Here is an 18,506-nt window from a genome sequence, read left to right as displayed (position 1 = left end):
TCACTCCTACCACCCATCTACTGCCTCTCAGCCCATTCCTGGCTTCACAAAACCTATCTCTCAATTTCAAATCCTTCACTATAACAAACCGGTTGTCGCAATTTGTATTGCTTTCACAATTTGAACACCCAATTTGAACAAATGTGTAACTTCCTCAACTTTTAACTAATGACCAGAAATACCTTCTGGAAGTCCAAATATATTACATCCCTTTGTCCTCTGTCAAAGAGAAAAAAAGATCCAATTACTCATCCCAATATAAGAGCTGCAAACATTCCTCCAGTTGCGATGCAGCCAGTTACACAAAAAGAACATTATCCAACCTCTTAATATTTTGACTCAACTCTCTGCAAATAGTTCCCATTACCTCATTTTCCTTTGCTCTGATGGCTAAATAAAATACAATTGCCCTCTTTGTAGCCCACTGTCTTCTCCACCAAGAGACCAGATGGCACAAATTCCTGACATGTAAAACTGAGCAGAAAACAGACAACAGCAGCTCATCGAATGCCTATCCTGGCCTTTACACAGCAGCTTCTTCTGCACAACATCTTTACATACTCCATGACCACCAACCTCCTCAATACTTGACCCACACATCTCTGTTTGAGTAAAGCTGAAACCATACCGCATCATCACGCCTACTCTCCGACCAACTTAGGCACCATTTCAGGCCTTCGCTGGTTTACTTTGAAGTTGATGGGCAGCATTGGCTTGCATACTTTTTCCAGCTCATTTGGTACACAAGGACAACAAAGTATGCATTTACACAGTGTGATTTTATGCTGACTGACATATGTATCTTACGGCTGTTAACTTGATTTATTGGCACTTACTCACTTCTGTTAGTCAGCCAGTCCTCTATCTATGCTAATGAAAAGAAAAGGTCTCTTATTTGTTAAGTAGTCTAACATACAGTAAATTATCAAAAGACTTCTGGGTATCCAAATATATTATATCTGCTGCTTCCCTTTTATCTACACTACATGTTACCTTTTCCTTTTCTTTTATGGCAAAGATGTATTTTCTTAGTTGAGGAGTTGAATGTGCACCAGACATATTCCTAGAATATCAGGCTTGTTCTTTGAGGAAAGATTGGTTTGAGTGGGCCGACAGGATTTTACTCTCAGGATTTTAGAAAAGTTAGAGAAGATCTCATTAAAATATAAACAATTCTGACAGGTCTGATACAGAGAAGTTGTTTCCCCGGCAAGTGGGTTCCAAAACAAGTGGTCAGGGTCTCAGTATATGCAGTAGGCCATTTTGAACTGAAGTGAGAAATTTCTTCACAAGGATTGTCATCCTGTGGAATTCTCTAAGGCTGCCTCCTCCATCCTTCATTCCAACATACTGACTGCATCTGACAAAGCTGCCATTTGATCCTGTGCTTGATTCTGCAAGTTGAGCATGCCGGCTGTGTACAGGGGCACATCTTCTGTCAAGTGTCGTGCAGGTGCCTGGTCTCTGGCAATGGTCTGAGTACCAGCAGTCCGGGGTGTTGCTTCCTTAACCAGCTTCAAAGATGTGACAGTGTTATGCTCACCAGATTGCATTCCCTAACCAACTATTTACTCACAGCTGGAACTGGAGCTGGCAGTGAGGCTGGTCTCTCTTGGTATATTCAGTCAATGCTACTGGTCCTAAATAAGAATGGAGAGGAATGTAGTTGAAGATGATGGATAAAAGTTATAGGAGATACAGAATGAGTTAGCACTGGTTGTAATAGGATTGCAGTACAACACAATAAAGCTAGCTGGTTTGTTGCCCAATTGCTGCCCTCTTTGGTCAAATCCAGTATTTTTCCCTATGTGGACTAAGGAACCCGCTGTTCACCATCCACCACCTCCAAATACTCTTAGCCCCCTTAGACCAATATTGGGCCACTTTTCATTGAGACAAAGGGAATGATTGATTACGATGGAAGTGGATCCAAGACTGGTTTGTGAATATCCACGAGCAAAAGAGGTAACAAGGTGTCTCCAGTGAGTGAGTGGGAAGTTAAGAGGTTAAGAGTCGTAGTTTGGAAGAATGAGGTGGTTGAGAAGTCCTGTGTGACCATGATCCATGCAATAATGAGGCTTGTAACTCCTGAGCCTTGGTGAGCTGTATGTGCCATGGCAGATTTAGAGAATGACTGGAGCTCTGAATGTGAGGCTGCAGAGAGAAAGTGGAGGTGCCTGCCCATGTGGAGCACAAACAATTGGCAATCTGCGTATCTAGTGATGTAGTGTCCTTCGGCAGTCAGCATGAATTGCCTTCCTATCCACCAGCCCAACTACCAAATGCCTATCGCTAGGGAAGTAGGGAGTAGGCTCAATTTTCCTTTGCATCATTTTCAGGGTCAATTACCACATATTGAGGTAGCTCCTGGCTTGCAGCATCTGAAGTGGTGTGCAGGTGAGTTTTAAATTTAGCACCAGAGGCATGTAAACTATAGGCTCTCACCGATGATTAACACTGCTGCCTTTCTAACCAAGTGATTTCCCCAGAAATGTGCCCAACGGCTTGGTTGGATAATTAGAAAGGTGATAAAGGGAGGATCAAGTGATAAAATTCACCCTGGCCTTGGCAGACCAGATGCCATGAAACTCACACAACATCTACACTTTCTCTGTGAATCGGTAAATTCAACACACTGATTTAAAAAATGGGAATATTCTATACTACGCACACACATCAGCATTACGATGAAACTTACCAGTTGGAGAACAGCCAAGCTCAAGATAAAGATATAGATGTTTATGTAAAATTTACATAGTTAAAATAATACACTGTGACACTGACAGGGTAGTGGTACTTAAGATAGAACTTAGCTGGCTGCTTAATTATAACAGAACAGCTATGCATTTCATTAATATGAAAACATACCAGTTTAGCAGCATTTAACATGTTAGTTTAATTATGTGTAACAACACATTCCAGAACTAAATCTTGGAAATAAGAACAGAAGATTCTGGAAATAGACTGCTGGTCAGACAATGTCTGTGGAGGATGAAACAGAATAAATGTTTCAAGGCCAGGTTGATGATATTTCATCTGAACTGCAGTTTCCACATTTTCCATTTTTAATTCAGATTTCCAGTATCAGTAATGACTTGCTTTCATAAAAGTAGGAAATTCCAATCTACGTCCATAACAGAGTTAAATGGTAAATTCAGATCTGCCGTGTATTATACTTGCATGGTCATGACTGTGTGAAACATGCAAGTTGAAATTTCATTTTACATATGTTTAATATTCTGTACAAGTTTTCCAGTATGGCAAGATGCCAAGTAGACCACTTCTCTAAATTATGCTGATTATATTATTTTGATTTTGATTTATTATGCTATTTTATTCAAACATCAGTACCCTTACAAACAATGGAAAGGGAAGGAATTATATCAGAAAGTTCTGAGAGGATGAGGCCTCGTCATTCACATGCAGAGTATCAGATGTTGCACAGGAAAGCAGACTGCAAGCAAACAGTCACGGCCCTTACTTGCATACTTAAAAGCTAAATCATTTAGGCAGGTGAGCTGCCAGGCCCTGTGAAGGCGTGTAGAAATTTGTAGCAAATAGGTCTTGAGCAAATACTGGACTAGCGTGCCCTCCACATTTTTAGGTGCTGTCTGCTTTTTTTGGGAAAAGAGAAACTTGCAGACAGTTGGAAATCTGCCCCAATGTCTCTTAGAAGAGGACCTGGATCATACAACTTCATGAATGTCTTTGCGTTCTCACCTGTACTTCCTACTTGTCAGTACTTTTGATTTGTCTGCCCTGTATACTGGTTGGCCCCTCTCCTCATCTTTCATTGTTTGGCGTTGTTTGAGAAGGTATGAAACACCCAGTATTTAATGACAATCACAGACCTGTTAACACTGTGTTGAAAGATGTTCACTGATGTAAAGGTATTTAAACTTGGATCCAGAATTGGGATATATACAGACACAGGCGTGTGCACACACACACAGGGATAGAATCAACTAGGGCTGAAAACATTAACCTTGGTCTCCAACCCACCATCCCTCCCCTCATACCCAAAAAGCAGAAGGGTGCAGATGATTGTTTTGACATGAAAGCATTGTGTCTGCTGTCTGAGAAACAGGCATTTACTTGCTTGTTGATCACTGACCTGATTGAGGGGTTAATAGCTTATCCTGTTCTTGTTGGGCATTGCATTGTGCCTACAGTTCACATGGGAATGATGCATTGTCCCCTGTACATTGAGAACCCAGCAGTGCAATGAAATTAACATCTTCAATCACTTACCATAGGAAACAAAATGGTGGTGTTAGACTAGCTGAATGATGCATTCAACATTTACTTAATGCACCTGAAATACTCAAGCTATTGAAAATGCAGGTAGTAGCTTGGAAAGAATTGGACCACTGCAGTTAGGGCCCTATTTAACTTTACTGCCATTGCAGCCTTCCAGCCCATTGCAGCTCTGCGTAAATGACAAAGCACTAACTGAACTCCCAACTTCACTTCATTAAGTTATTTGCCAGGAAAAGACCATGAGAAAGCTGCTTAGAATCACTCAGATATTGCTGAACTAAAAGTGGGATATTAATGTGAGGTTAACACAACTATGTCAGAATGCTGATGAATGTGTAGGAGAAAACAGCATTCAAAACACATGCTAACTCACAGGGTTTTTTTTTGGCTAAGATGTAATGAAGCATTGAAAACAAATTTGACCCTTGAGTACTAACGTACCATAATGAATAAAGTCAGCAGAGCTTGACTTATTACAGATCACATGGCAACTTAGATTCTATTCTTTCCTGTGTATACAGTCGTGAGAAGATTAATGGTTAGCCAGTTTGCCGAAAATATAATTTGATTGCTCCTACATATTTATCTTGGTGCTACTAGATCTTTTAGAGACTAAATAGAGGAATCTGCACTTTTGCATAGCCTGATTAAAAATATGAAAAATTACTATCCAACAAGACTGTAAGTGTATAATACCCCTTAATAAACTTATGAGATGACAGACTACATATGTTACACATCACGTTTTGCATGAAATGTATCAAAGTTTCACAAGAAAACTTATAAGTTTCAATTTTATTTCATTCCCAATTACATTTGTAACTTTAGCAAATTCCTTTCCTACAAGTACAGTTTCTGCATATAAAATTTTGAAAATGAAGTACTGCAACGGAAAGTGAAAATGTTTTAGGTAAAAAAACTTAAAAATTACAGTGAACACAAAGTTAAAGTCAAATCTATCAATATAAATTGGTTGTGAATGCAAGCACGTTGTGTACATCTCATCACATTCCAGTCTCCATTGCTCAATTGCTTCAAAACAGTCTACCTTCTCAATCAAAGTGAGAAGTGCAGTGAGGTATTACCTGCAAATTGATAAAACATTCAAGGTAGACTTGAAACTATCTTCTTTCCCTGCCTTTAAGAGTGGAAAGCAATAGTAAACCACTCCTGATAAAAAGAAAACAGCAGCTCAGGGTGAAGCATCAGCAGATAAGGATGCAAGAACCTGCCCTCCGGCACAGCATATGCACCATACTCTACTGTAGAATTTGAAAGATACCAGAAGACTCTTTTATCCAAATTTTAAATAGGCAAAGGGAAATCTCTGTTCAAAATAAAATAAAGACACTTTGAACTAAAACAACTACGGCATACAATATCAGAAAACTTCCAGAAAGAAAATATAGCATCGATTTATGTTTTAAAAAAGTTTAAACCCCTGGAGACCATCCTTAGTCCCTATAATAAAATGGCTTGCTAGGTCATGGTGAAGAATAGATGTTCAGGTGTAGTCATATGAAAGGACACCATCGCTTCCCTGAAAGACATTGGTTCTAGCAGATATTTGTATCACTTCAGGAATACCGCAGTTCTAAGTAAAATCAATTGTGAACCCAATTTTATATATCTCCAGCAAAACCTCCTTGGTGACTACTCATAGACCGTTCCCAGAAATGTTGGGGACTGCTGGTCAACTTAGTGGCCCAGAGGAGGAAGTGGTAAGCTAGAGACATTAGTTACCCACCCTGACTTTTATTTCAGGTCTAAATAAAAAAACCCAAAAGAACTGCAGATGCTGTGAATCAGGAAAAACGGCAAAGTTGCAGATAAAGCTCAGCAGGTCTGGCAGCATCTGTGAAGTAATAAGGGTCACCGGACCAGATTTTTAACTCTTGTTTTTTCCTTCACAGATGCTGCCAGACCTGCTAAGCTTTTCCAGCAACTTTATTGTTGTCATCTAGTTTCTCTCCACATTCATGAGAGAATAGCAAACTGCAAATACACGAACAGAGGATAGGTAATAAGATGGTTAGTGCATCCAATCGGGCCTCTCACTGTGCACCAATGAAGTTCTCATCTGGATGTTCAAACTTTGGATGAAAAGTTGGATTTTTCATTGACGCCAAGAATCTTATTTTTCTAATTTTGCAAAATTTCCAAACTGACTTGTCATTCAGAGGCTGGGAAAATTCGACACACACCTCCTTCTATGCTGTACCAATTCTGCGATTATGTAAAATGATGTTCAAAGAATTGCTGATTAACTATTGCTTATTATTTGTAAGTATCTAATGGAAGTGTTTCTGAACAATCAACAGTTATCTGAACCTATTGCTCCAATATTAACGCGAGTGGGTTCCGAGTATGGAGATTACTTTTTCAAAACCTGAAAACAAAGTTTGGATTCTATGATTTTAGTTTGAATTTGGCAGTAAAAATTACTAGTTAGGTTTCATATCTCCAAGTGGCACACTGCATGACCTGCATGATGTGACCCCAAATCTACTACTGAAAAGGCTAACATAGAAATAGAATTGGAGGATCCAGGAGGGATTTAGAATGAACCACATTGACAAAAGGACAATAACCAGATGTGATTATGCTGCACTGGAATTATTAGAAGCAGGAAGAAACATGGCAGATATACCTTCTCCAGAAGTATGGGAAAGCAACATGCAAGACAAATGGAAGAATGACAAGTTTTACAGAACAACAACTTACACTGCAGACAAAAGTTCTCAATGGTTGGCAAGTTAAATCTCATTGAACAAGGCACTGCTTTGGAGAAAGCAATTTATAGGATCCCCAACATTTCAGGTAATTCATCAATGATGCAACGCTTGAACAAATTCTGTTTATTTGCAGAGAACAAGTCCCTACATAATAAATCATGTTGCTTCTGACAATTGTAAATGACCCATAATATGAGTCCTGCTGATTATCTTAAATTGGTTGTTAGTGTAACTATTAATGCACTTAAGATTTTTCAGCATGGAGATGCTCCTGAGACGCTGCTTGGCCTGCTGTGTCCATCCAGCTTCACACTTTGTTATCTTAATTCCAGATTCTTTATTGAATTCAAATACCGGCATCTGCTGTGGCGGGATTTGAACCCAGGTCCCCAGAACATGAGCTGAGTTTCTGGATTAATAGTCGAGTGAAAATATCACTAGACATTGCCTCCCCTACTGCCCAATTGATCTATCACATGTGTTCACAGATATTTTATTTCAGGTTCCACAAATGCAGGATGGTGGGGAATGGTCTTTATAGGGTTTATTACAAACATGTGAAGGATGAAGTTGAAGTCTGTGTTACACAAAGATCACTGCTGCTATGTTGCTACCTCATCTCTTGTGCACCTGCTGATCCTCCCATTGTAAGTAACTGCTGTCATAAGTGGTGATTGCTTTCCTCTCCTGATGTATCCTTTACTTCATGTGAATTGTAAAAACATCTAAGTCTCCTCCTATCCCGCTGGTGTCTGCCTGATAGCCTCTGGATTTCTACAAGGGCAGGAACTTTTAAATACTTGTCAGGCAAAGCAGTTATCAGGCTGTCACGTCATTGATGGTTCAAGTAATTTGAAGTTTACAGACCTCAAGGAAGTGCGCTTGAAGCTCAAATTGTTTTCACTTGCACATTTTGAGAAGTCCCAAAAACCTGTAGTGAAGTTCTTACATCTGAAGGAGGGAGGCAATAGCATAGTGGCATTATTGTTGGAGTGTTAATCCAGGGGACCCAGTATCAAACCCCACCATGGCAGATAATTGAATTTGAATTCGGTGGGGCAGCATGGTGGCTTAGTGGTTAGCACTGCTGCCTCACAGTGCCAGGGACCTGAGTTCGATTCCATCCTCGGGCAACTGGCTGTGTGGAGTTTGCACGTTCTCGCTGTGTCTGCATGGGTTTCCCCCAGTTTCATCCCACAGTCCAAAGGTGTGCAGGCTAGTTGGATTGACAATGCTTAAATTGCCCGTTGTGTTCAGGGATGTGTAGATTAGGTGGGTTACAGGGGGTGGGTCTGGGTGGGATGCTCCAAGGGTCAGTGTTGATTTGTTGGGCCAAAAGGACCTGTTTCCACTCCATTGGGATTCTATAAATAAAATCTACAAAAACACATAGCACTACAATGTCATTTGCATTCACAATCTGTTTATCTGGAGTCTTAATTGCCCACACTTCTGTGCTCATAATCACACTTACTGCAGCAAATAATTGTGATCGTGCTTCATTTCTATCAGAATTTAACTATATTCTTGACCGCAATCCATCCATTCTTGCCTGCTCACACTTCCCTCTGTGAATGTGAGGCCAGCAAAGTAAAATTTGGCATTTTTCAACTGCATTGTCATTGTTAAAAATACTGGTAGCACCCAGAAGATTTTACAGTATAGAAGTAGCTGTTACAATCATTTGTGTAAGAAATAAGCAATAATCTGACCCTGTCTGTAGATACCAAAAAGAAAATTCCACTCATTGGAATTCGGAAGTAAATGATCACCGGAAATACTGATGAAGGCGCAACACTCACCCATTTAAAATGTGGCTTTTTATGGTGGTTTTAAGCCTTTGGAAAGGCATGTATATCTTGGGAAAATACTGTGTCGTTAGAGCTGCTCCAGTAAAGCAGAGTAGTCACTGGAAGTGGGGCAGCTATTTAGTGTGGTTATGCAAGTGAGTGACAACTTGCACAGTAATTCTAACTGCAAAGAATAAGCTCTGTTCTGTTGTGATCAAACTGAAGTAGCATATCATTCTTCATGGGGCTGCCACAGAGCATTGGGCATTGAGCCAAAAGCTAAACAACTCACTGTGTAGTTAATCCCTCTTAAATTCATGCCTAATAGATAAATACTCCTGTTAAGTGATTTGACATTGAACATTCAAAACCATTTTATGTCTGCATCCATTATTTTATCTCTTGCTAATTGAACAATTATAGCAATTCTGTCTGTGGGTATACTTGTAATATTTGGAAGCCAGAGCAAATTAAAAAGAGTAAGAAATTTAATAGATTGAAGAAACTCCCTTTCTATAATACTTCCCATTAATGTGTACTCTATTGCAGAAGTGAAATAATTTTAAATCAGTCATGGAAGATTTTATTCTCACAGATGTACTGCGATCTTTTCTCAACACCAGAAAATGATGCCAGTAGTATGAAATGACACAGGCATACCGTGATCCTTTCTCAACACCAGAAAACTATGACATTGGTATGATAATAACTCAGTAACTGTTGCCAAAATGAGCACTTATTACTTTAGATGACTTTTCTCTGTCCACCAACTTAGCAGAGATATTATTATGTTTCCAATAAAGATGATCAACATGCATGTTAAAATAGCCCAGTACAAGAAGAACATCAAATCATCTTCAACATTTATTTGTTAAGTTCATCATTTCCAGGTTGCCATCTTATTTGGACTGTCAGGAATTTAAATGGCTCGAATCACCTAGAAACAGAAATTTGAATGCTTTATTGCTTTGCATGGTCGGTTCTGATTTTGAACTTATTAGTAAATTCAGGTTAAACTGAATTGCCAATGTTTCCTTGGTTATCTGCTTTCACCAGAAGCATTACATTCTGATCCAAGCTTATATCTCTGCAGTAGGTGATCTATGACAGCCCACAGATATCCCAGGCGCTCCTGCGATTTACTGCAATGGTGTAGACAGTTTACTTCTGCTATTGAACTTTGCCAAGCAATTATACATGTAAATATATCATTTAAAAAGACTGATATGCCTCTGAAAAATTCTGACAAGGTCAAGATAACCATAGTAGAGAGCCCTGTCTTGAATCCACCACTTGACACAATTGTATCAACAGCCATTTCTGATGATGAATTCATTGTCATGCATATTTAGATCCAGGTAAATAGATCGTTGTATACATTTTCAATTGTTGCTTCCCATCAATTAATGCAGAAAAAATATTCTAATATCATCGATACAAAGCATATTGGAGATTTAAGTGCTGCAAAATAAAGGTAACATGCAATATATAAATTATATTTTAAAGATTTGGCACTGCAAAGGCTGTGCGAACTGAACCAAAAGTTAAGAGGATTTGAAGGATTTGTTCCAGGTGCCTCAACTGCATAGACAGGTTGAGCTGCAAGTACCTTATATCATTTCACGAGCAACTGGTCCCAGATTTCCAGCCTCCTACCAAAGGATATTCATCATTGAGACAAGTTCATGGTGGAAGAAGGCTGGAGTCAGTGGTAATGCTATTACACATCTCAGTTCCACAGGAAACTTGCTTTAAAGACATGTTAAAACTTACCTTTAGATGTTACTGAGGATGTTTTGTGGGGCAGGTCCATGTGTGTCTACCTCATTTACAACTGGATCCTTCCATTAGGTATTCAGTCCCTACTTAAAATCAACATTGCCTATTGCTTAAGAATGTGGGGGAAAAGAAGGATCGTGATCATAAATGTAGCAAATTGGCAGTTCCACTAAATTGACATGCGTTATGTTTGTTTCACACCAGAAATATATGTACAAGTTATGCTCATTTATACACTTCTACATATGAATTACCAAATAGTTTGGTTTAGATCATAAGACCATAAGATATAGGAGCAAAATTAGGGCATTCAGCATATTAATGTTCCCATCATTTGGCCATGGCTGTAATGTTCCTCAAAGTCATTTTCCTGACATCTCTCCGTAACCTTTGATCTCTTTACTAACAGGAACTGTTCAAGGAAATGTGAAAAATATCAGTTAACTTAAATATCAAAATACCAGTTATACTTCATCACAGATCTTAACCACAGTCTGCATTATTGAGATTTAATCCTTAGGTGTTGCATATTTTGTCAGAAAAAGGTGCAAACTTTATTTCTCAATAGGACATAAACCCTGGAAATCCTTTCCTCAACCTTTCCAGCTCTATCTTCATTTGAAATGCACTTTCGAGCCAACCCCTTTGACCAAGTTTTTTTGTTACTTACCCTAACTCCCCTTGGTGTGGTGTAGTTTGATAATGCAAAGCACCTTGCAATGCTTTCCTCTGTCAAAGACACATGTTACTTGCTCTTGGAAGTGTATATTGGCACAAAATCTACCACCAGGACCCAAACAGCACAACTAAATGAGACCAATTACCTTTTGGGAGTGAAGCTGGTCAGTAGCAGCAGCTCAACAAGGGCTGGAAGAAACTCCTCAGCCCATTTTACACATGCTCAATCTTCATTTGTGTCAGTCCATTAATTCTCAGTGGGTAGCCTTGTGAGTTGAAGGGTCACTGAAGAGACTGGACCACAAAATTTAAACTGATGTTCCAGTGCAGTATTGAGAAAATCCAACCAAGTGGAGAATATGACCTATCTCTTCCTTGCGTGAGACATTTCCACTTACTATGCAACTACATAATATACAACTGAAAGGGAATATTGGTAGTGAGAAAGTGCTTTATTTTTAGGGGTACAGCAAAGATTCTCTAGAATGATGAATGAAGAGTTGAACCTGTGATGAAAGGCTAAGTAAATCAGACCTATATTCCCTGGCGTTCAGAAGAAACAGAAGAAATCCCATCAAAACTTTTAATTCTCTGAAGGTGCTTTGTAGATGTTTAGGTCACTGATCAGGGAATCTAAAATGTGGGTCCAAGATATCCGCAAGAGTTGGGTGGTCATGTTGTGGCTATACAGGAGGATATTGGTTCAGCCACTTTTGGAGTATTGCATGCAATTCTGGTCTCCTTCCTATAGGAAGGATGTTATGAAACTAGAAAGCGTTCAGAAAAGATTCACAAGGATGGTGTCAGGGTTGGAGGGTTTGAGCTATAGGGAGAGGCTGAATAGGCTGGGGTTATTTTCCCTGGAGCATCAGAGGCTGAAAAGTTTATAAAATCATGAAGGCCATGGATAGGGAGAGGCTGAATAGGCTGGGGTTATTTTCCCTGGAGCATCAGAGGCTGAAAAGTTTATAAAATCATGAAGGCCATGGATAGGGTAAATAGATAAAGTCTTTTCCCTGGGGTGGGGCAGTCCAAAACTGGAGGGCATAGGTTTAAGGTGAGAGAGGAAAGATATAAAAGAGATTAATGGGCAACGTTTTGACTCAGAGGGCGATGGAATGAGCTGCCAGAGGAAGTGCCAGAGGCTGGTATGATTATAACACTTAAAAGACGCCCAGATAGGTACATGAATTGGAAGTGTTTAGAGAGATATGGACCGAATGCTGGCAAATGGGACCAGACTTATTTAGGATAACTGGCCAGCATGGACGAGTTAGACTGAAGAGTCTGCTTCTGTGTTGTATACCTCTATGACTCTATGACTATATGGCTCTTTAAAAGGACAATCATTTAGGATTGAGATGAAGAGAAATTATTCACTAACAGGGTTGTAAAGCTCTTGGAACTCTCCATCATTGAATACATTTAAGTCTGGGATAGAGAAATTTTTGATCTCTCAGGGAATAAAGGTTGGAAAATGACTGTTACGCCTAAATTCACTCACAATCATACTGAATGATGGAGCAGATTCAGTAGGCCTTATGATTGATCCCACACTTGTGTTCTTGTGAAGTGTCAGAGGTGCCAACTTTCAGATGAGATATTAAACTAATGCTGTTTGCTCACTTAGGTTGCATTAAACGTCCCAGGCCACTATTGCAAAGATAAACAGGAGAGTTATATCTGTATGTTCTTTGACTAAAAGCAGAAACCAGTTTATCAAGCCATCAACACACTGATGCTTGCGTATATTGCTAAGAGAGATTTGATTGCCAAGATTCCTACATTACAACAGTGACAATACTTCAAAATAATGGCTTATTTAGCTCCTCTCACGACTGAGGGTAATCCCAAATTACAAAGCCAACAAAGTACATTTGAAGTGCAGTTATTTTTCTTCGACATCATCTACGCTGTAAAAGAATTTGAACAAGAAAGCTCCCACAAACAGTAATGTGATAATGATCAAGTAATTTGTTCTTGTGATGTTCATGGGATGAACACTGCCCAGTATATTGGGAGTATGCCTCAAATCTTCATCAAAATTGTGCCATGGCATTGTTTTACATCTAGATGGAGCCAAGCATCTCTAAGAGTGATGAATCTGTGAATACCTGACTCAAGGTGGAAGAATTTCAGCATCCACCAGAGCCAGGAACAGAGGTGGGCAGACAGAACAATGTGACTGTCTGGAGCTGATCTTCCAGCAGCTGAGCCTTGGGGCTAGAACCAATGTTCCAGCCAGGCTTTGAGGCCCACTCGGCCATCCTGTGGAGGAATCACCTCCACAACTCTACACCTCCAATGAATGAGACGACTATCCATCGCAAAACCCAATGACACCCTAGTCCCTTCTAAGTGCTAGTGTGGCTACGACAACTACGTTACATTTGCTTTTGACAAAAGTTTGAAAGCAGGCAACTCCATTTTGAAGCTCCTTCTCTTTCACTGACCTACTTCCAGCTGATGCTTTAAAACTGGAACCTTCCAACTGGACACTAAGCCTGCCTTTGGCCTTTAACTTGTCAACTTAGGGGAAGAAACACTGCAGGCCTCTGACACTCACTTGAGCCTGATAGAAGAGTAGGCCATTCCGCCCACTGAAACTGTTCCACTACTCAATAAGATCATGGCTGTCTGTGGATTAACCCCATATACCTACCTTTGACCTGCCCAAGAGGTAATAACAATACCAAACAGACATGTAGCAGCTTGTTAAAAAGTAATTATTTGGCTTGGAAGCATTTTGATACCCTCTTTGATCGTGCCTTTTAATAATTTTTTATTCATTCATGGGATGTGGACACCACTGGCTACTGTGTATTTATTGTCCGTCCATAGTTGCTCTTGAGAAGGTGATGGTGGAGTTGCCTTCTTGAACTGCTGCAGTCCACTTGCTGTAGATTAACCCACTGTGCCTTTTTTTTGGGAGGGTGTCAAATTCCAGGGTTTTGACCAGTGACACTGAAGGAATGGCAATACATTTCCAAGTCCCGATGGTAAGTGGCTTAGGGGTGAACTTGAGGGTATCTGCTGTCCTTGACCTTCTAGATGGAAGTGATCATGGGTTTGAAGGTCCTGTGTAAGAATCTTTGATAAATGCCTGCAGTACATGCTGTAAAAGTACACACTGCTGCTACTGTGTGTCAGTGGTGGAAGGAATAGATGCTCACGGATGTGGTTCCTATCAAGCAGGCTGCTTTGTCTTTGTGGTGTCAAGCTTCTTGACCGTTGTTGGAGCTAAATCCATCCAGGCAAGTGGAGAGTATTCCATTACACTCCTGACTTGTGCCTGGTAGATGATGGACAGACTTAGTGGAATTAGGAGGTGAATTGCTTGCATAGTATTCCTGGCTTCTAAGCTGCTGTTGTAGCCATTCTGCTTAGGTAGAATCACAGAATCCCTACAGAGTGGAAGAAGGCCATTCAGCCCATCAAGTCCACACTGACCGTCCAAAGAGCATACCCACATTCACCCCTCTAGCTATCCCTGTAACTCTGATATCTCCCACAGCTAATCCACCATGGATACTACAGGGTAATTCAGCATGGCCAATCCACCTAACCTGCTCATCTTCGGGCTGTGGGGCAAAACCAAGGCACAGGAAGGAAACCCATGTAGCTGAGCGTGTGACCATTAAGCCATTGTGCCACCCAAAATGAAGGTTATTGGGCTAACTTTGTTAGCAAGTATATCTGGAGACATCATTGCTTTAACTGACTACAATTAATAGTTTGCAATAAACAGCAATTCTCCATTCACTGCATTTTGTTGAAGAAATAATCCTGCTTTAACTGGATACTCTGCTGTACTTTCTGCAATGAACTACAATGTTTAAATAAACTGTTTGCTGCCAGTCCCATCTCTTCTCCAACTGACTGGCTTTGACTCTCATTGTGATGCCCATGGGAAGAAAGGATATAATTTGCTTTGGATAAAATACTAATTGTGGCCATCAAAACAAACAAACTGCTGTCTACTATGACTAAAGAGAGGCGAAAAACAATAAAGGATGAGAGCAACTAGAAATGAATCATGTCGCTAAGCTGGGAAAATCAGTTCATTACATCCCCTCCCATCACCAGCTGCATGCTACAGATGTGCTAAAAGGCAGTTACTGATTTGTGCTCATCTACACCAGCACGATTCATCAAGTGTGGAGAAAACAAGATTACCACAATATCAGTGGTATAGCCGTACTTACATTTCCTTCCGTCTACACTCCAGGGCAAAGCTGCCTTCTATACTGCCCCTCTGAAAGACTCCAGGTCAGGTTTAGATACTAGGAAAAGCTTACTGCCACCCTGATCTAGCAGGTGTCTTGAGTTCAATTACAGCATGGCTAGAATGCTGGCAAGTAATGATATCTACAATTGGTATGGCAATGGTGGCTTTGTCAGTCTTTGCACAGCAAAGTAAACTACAGAAGTCCAACTTACTCACTTTCTAAACCAGCTTTCAGTGTGGACTCTTAATTATGCTGTTATTTCATATAGATGGCGAGTCCAGTTGAGTTTCTGAGCAATGACAGCACCATTCTGAGCAATGACAACACCCATTGAACATTATGTGTCAATCGTTAAATTGTCACTTATTGAAGATGGTTATTGCCTGGTATTTGTGAAGCAAATGAAGCAAAGTGACAAGCAAATGTTGCTTGTCACTTGTCATCACAAGCCTGGATATTGTCCAGGTCTTGTTGCATTTGAAGATGGACTGCTTCAATATTGGAGGAGTCACAAATGGTGCTGAATGCTGAATAATCAGCAGTGAACATGCCCTCTTCTGACATTATGATCGAGGGAAGGTCAGTTGATGAAGCAATTCAAGGTGGTTTGGCTGAGGACATTGCCTTGTGGAACACCTGCAGAGATGTTCTGGAGCTGACATGGCTGCAGTCCAACACCCACGACCATCTTCCCATGTACCAGGTACGAATCCAACCAGCAGAGAGTTTGCCCCAGTACCCATTAATTCTAGACAAAGTTGCTGGAAAAGCTCAGCAGGTCTGGTGGCATCTGTGGAGGAGAAAACAGAGTTAACGTTTTGGGTCCGGTGACCCTTTCTCGGACCTTTCGTGTTCTGAGGAAATGTCACCAGACCCAAAACGTTAATTCTGTTTTCTCATCCACAGATGCCACCAGACCTGCTCAGCTTTTCCAGCAACTTTGTTTTTGTTTCTGATTTACAGCACCTGCAGTTCTTTTGGCTATTACCCATTAATTCTAGATTTTCTAGAGCTCCTTGATGACATCAAGGCTGCATTCAGCCAAATATGGTAAGGGTTGTCACTCTCACCTCACGTCTGGAATTCAGCTCTTTGGCCCATGTTTGAACCAAGGCTGTCGTGAGATCACGAGCTGTGTCATCCTGGCAGAACATAAACTGGCCGCCTCTCAGCAAGATAACAAAGTGTGGAGCTGGATGAACACAGCAGGCCAAGCAGCATCTCAGGAGCACAAAAGCTGACATTTCGGGCCTAGACTCTTCATCAGAGAGGGGGATAGGGAGAGGGAACTGGAACAAATAGGGAGAGGGGAGAGGCGGACCGAAGATGGAGAGAAAAGAAGATAGGTAGAGAGGAGAGCATAGGTGAGGAGGTAGGGAGGGGATAGGTCAGTCCAGGGAAGACGGGCAGGTCAAGGAGGCGGGATGAGGTGGGAGGTAGGAAATGGGGGTGCGGCTTGGGGTGGGAGGAAGGGATGGTTGAGAGGAAGAACAGGTTAGGGAAGCGGAGACAGGCTGGGCTGGTTTTGTGATGCAGTGGGGGGAGGGGACGAACTGGGCTGGTTTTGGGATGCAGTGGTGGAAGGGGAGATTTTGAAGCTTGTGAAGTCCACATTGATACCATTGGGCTGCAGGATTCCCAAGCCGAATATGAGTTGCTGTTCTTGCAACCTTCGGGTGGCATCATTGTGGCACTGCAGGAGGCCCATGATGGACATGTCATTTGAGGAGTGGGACGGGGAGTTAAAATGGTTCGCGACTGGGAGGTGCAGTTGTTTGTTGCGAACTGAGCAGATGTGTTCTGTAAAGCGGTCCCTAAGCCTCCGCTTGGTTTCCCCAATGTAGAGGAAGCCACACCAGGTGCAATGGATACAATATACCACATTGGCAGATGTGCAGATGAACATCTGCTTGACATGGAAGGTCATCTTGGGGCCTCGGATAGAGGTGAAGGAGGAGGTGTGGGGGCAAGTATAGCACTTCCTGCAGTTGCAGGGGAAGGTGCCGGGTGTGGTGGGGTTGGACGGGAGTGTGGAGCGGACAAGGGAGTCGCAGAGAGAGTGGTCTCTCCGGAAGGCAGACAAGGGTGGGGATGGAAAAATGTCTTAGGTGGTGGGGTCGGATTGTAGATGGCGGAAGTGTCGGAGGATGATGCGTTGTATCTGGAGGTTGGTGGGGTGGTGTGTGAGAACGAGGGGGATCCTCTTTGGGCGGTTGTGGTGGGGGCGGGGTGTGAGGGATGTGTTGGGGGATATGCAGGAGACGCGGTCAAGGGCGTTCTCGACCACTGTGGGGGGAAAGTTGCAGTCCTTGAAGAACGTGGACATCTGGGATGTGCGGGAGTGGAATGCCTCATCCTGGGAGCAGATGCAGCGGAGGCGGAGGAGTTGGGAATAGGGGATGGAATTTTTGCAGGAGGGTGGGTGGGAGGAGGTGTATTCTCGGTAGCTGTGGGAGTCAGTGGGCTTGAAATGGACATCAGTTTCTAGCTGGTTACCTGAGATGGAGACTGAGAGGTCCAGGAAGGTGAGGGATGTGTTGGAGATGGCCCAGGTGAACTTGAGGTTGGGGTGGAAGGTGTTGGTGAAGTGAATGAACTGTTCGAGCTCCTCTGGGGAGCAAGAGGCGGCGCCGATGCAGCCATCAATGTAACAGAGGAAGAGATGGGGTTTGGGGCCTGTGTAGGTGCAGAAAAGGGACTGTTCCACGTAACCTACAAAGAGGCAGGCATAGCTGGGGCCCATGCGGGTACCCATGGCCACCCCCTTTGTCGTTATAAGTGGGAGGAATCGAAAGAGAAGTTGTTGAGGGTGAGGATGAGTTTGGCTAGGCGGATGAGCGTGTCAGTGGAGGGGGATTGGTCGGGCCTGCGGGACAGGAAGAAGCAGAGGGCCTTGAGGCCATCTGCATGAGGAATACAGGTGTATAGGGACTGGACGTCCATGGTGAAAATGAGGTGTTAGGGGCCAGGGAATGGCCTCTGAGCAGGTTATTGCCGAGCAGCTGCTGTTTGATAGTAATGTTAATGACACCTTC

The 18,506-nt window shown here is 41.9% G+C and overlaps 1 protein-coding gene across 4 annotated transcripts in view; it reads right to left on the bottom strand.

Moving 5' to 3' along the window:
- The window catches only part of thsd7ba (thrombospondin, type I, domain containing 7Ba), a 922,022-nt gene that overhangs the window by 699,704 nt on the left and 203,812 nt on the right, over positions 1-18,506 (bottom strand). Inside the window, exon 1 of one of the 4 annotated variants that reach the window (XM_059647432.1) lies at positions 8,798-8,884. The exons of the other annotated variants lie outside the window; for them this stretch is intronic. Within the exon in view, the coding sequence (XP_059503415.1) occupies positions 8,798-8,801 (4 nt within the window). The 5' untranslated portion in view covers positions 8,802-8,884. Of the gene's footprint in view, positions 1-8,797; positions 8,885-18,506 lie in introns of those variants that run through there. 4 annotated transcript variants of the gene reach the window in all.

The sequence above is a fragment of the Stegostoma tigrinum genome, chromosome 7 (genome assembly GCF_030684315.1).
Source record: "Stegostoma tigrinum isolate sSteTig4 chromosome 7, sSteTig4.hap1, whole genome shotgun sequence".
NCBI classification, from domain to species: domain Eukaryota; kingdom Metazoa; phylum Chordata; class Chondrichthyes; order Orectolobiformes; family Stegostomatidae; genus Stegostoma; species Stegostoma tigrinum.
The sequence above is the reverse complement of the archived record's forward strand: the minus strand, read 5'-3'. Positions and strand labels throughout refer to the sequence as shown.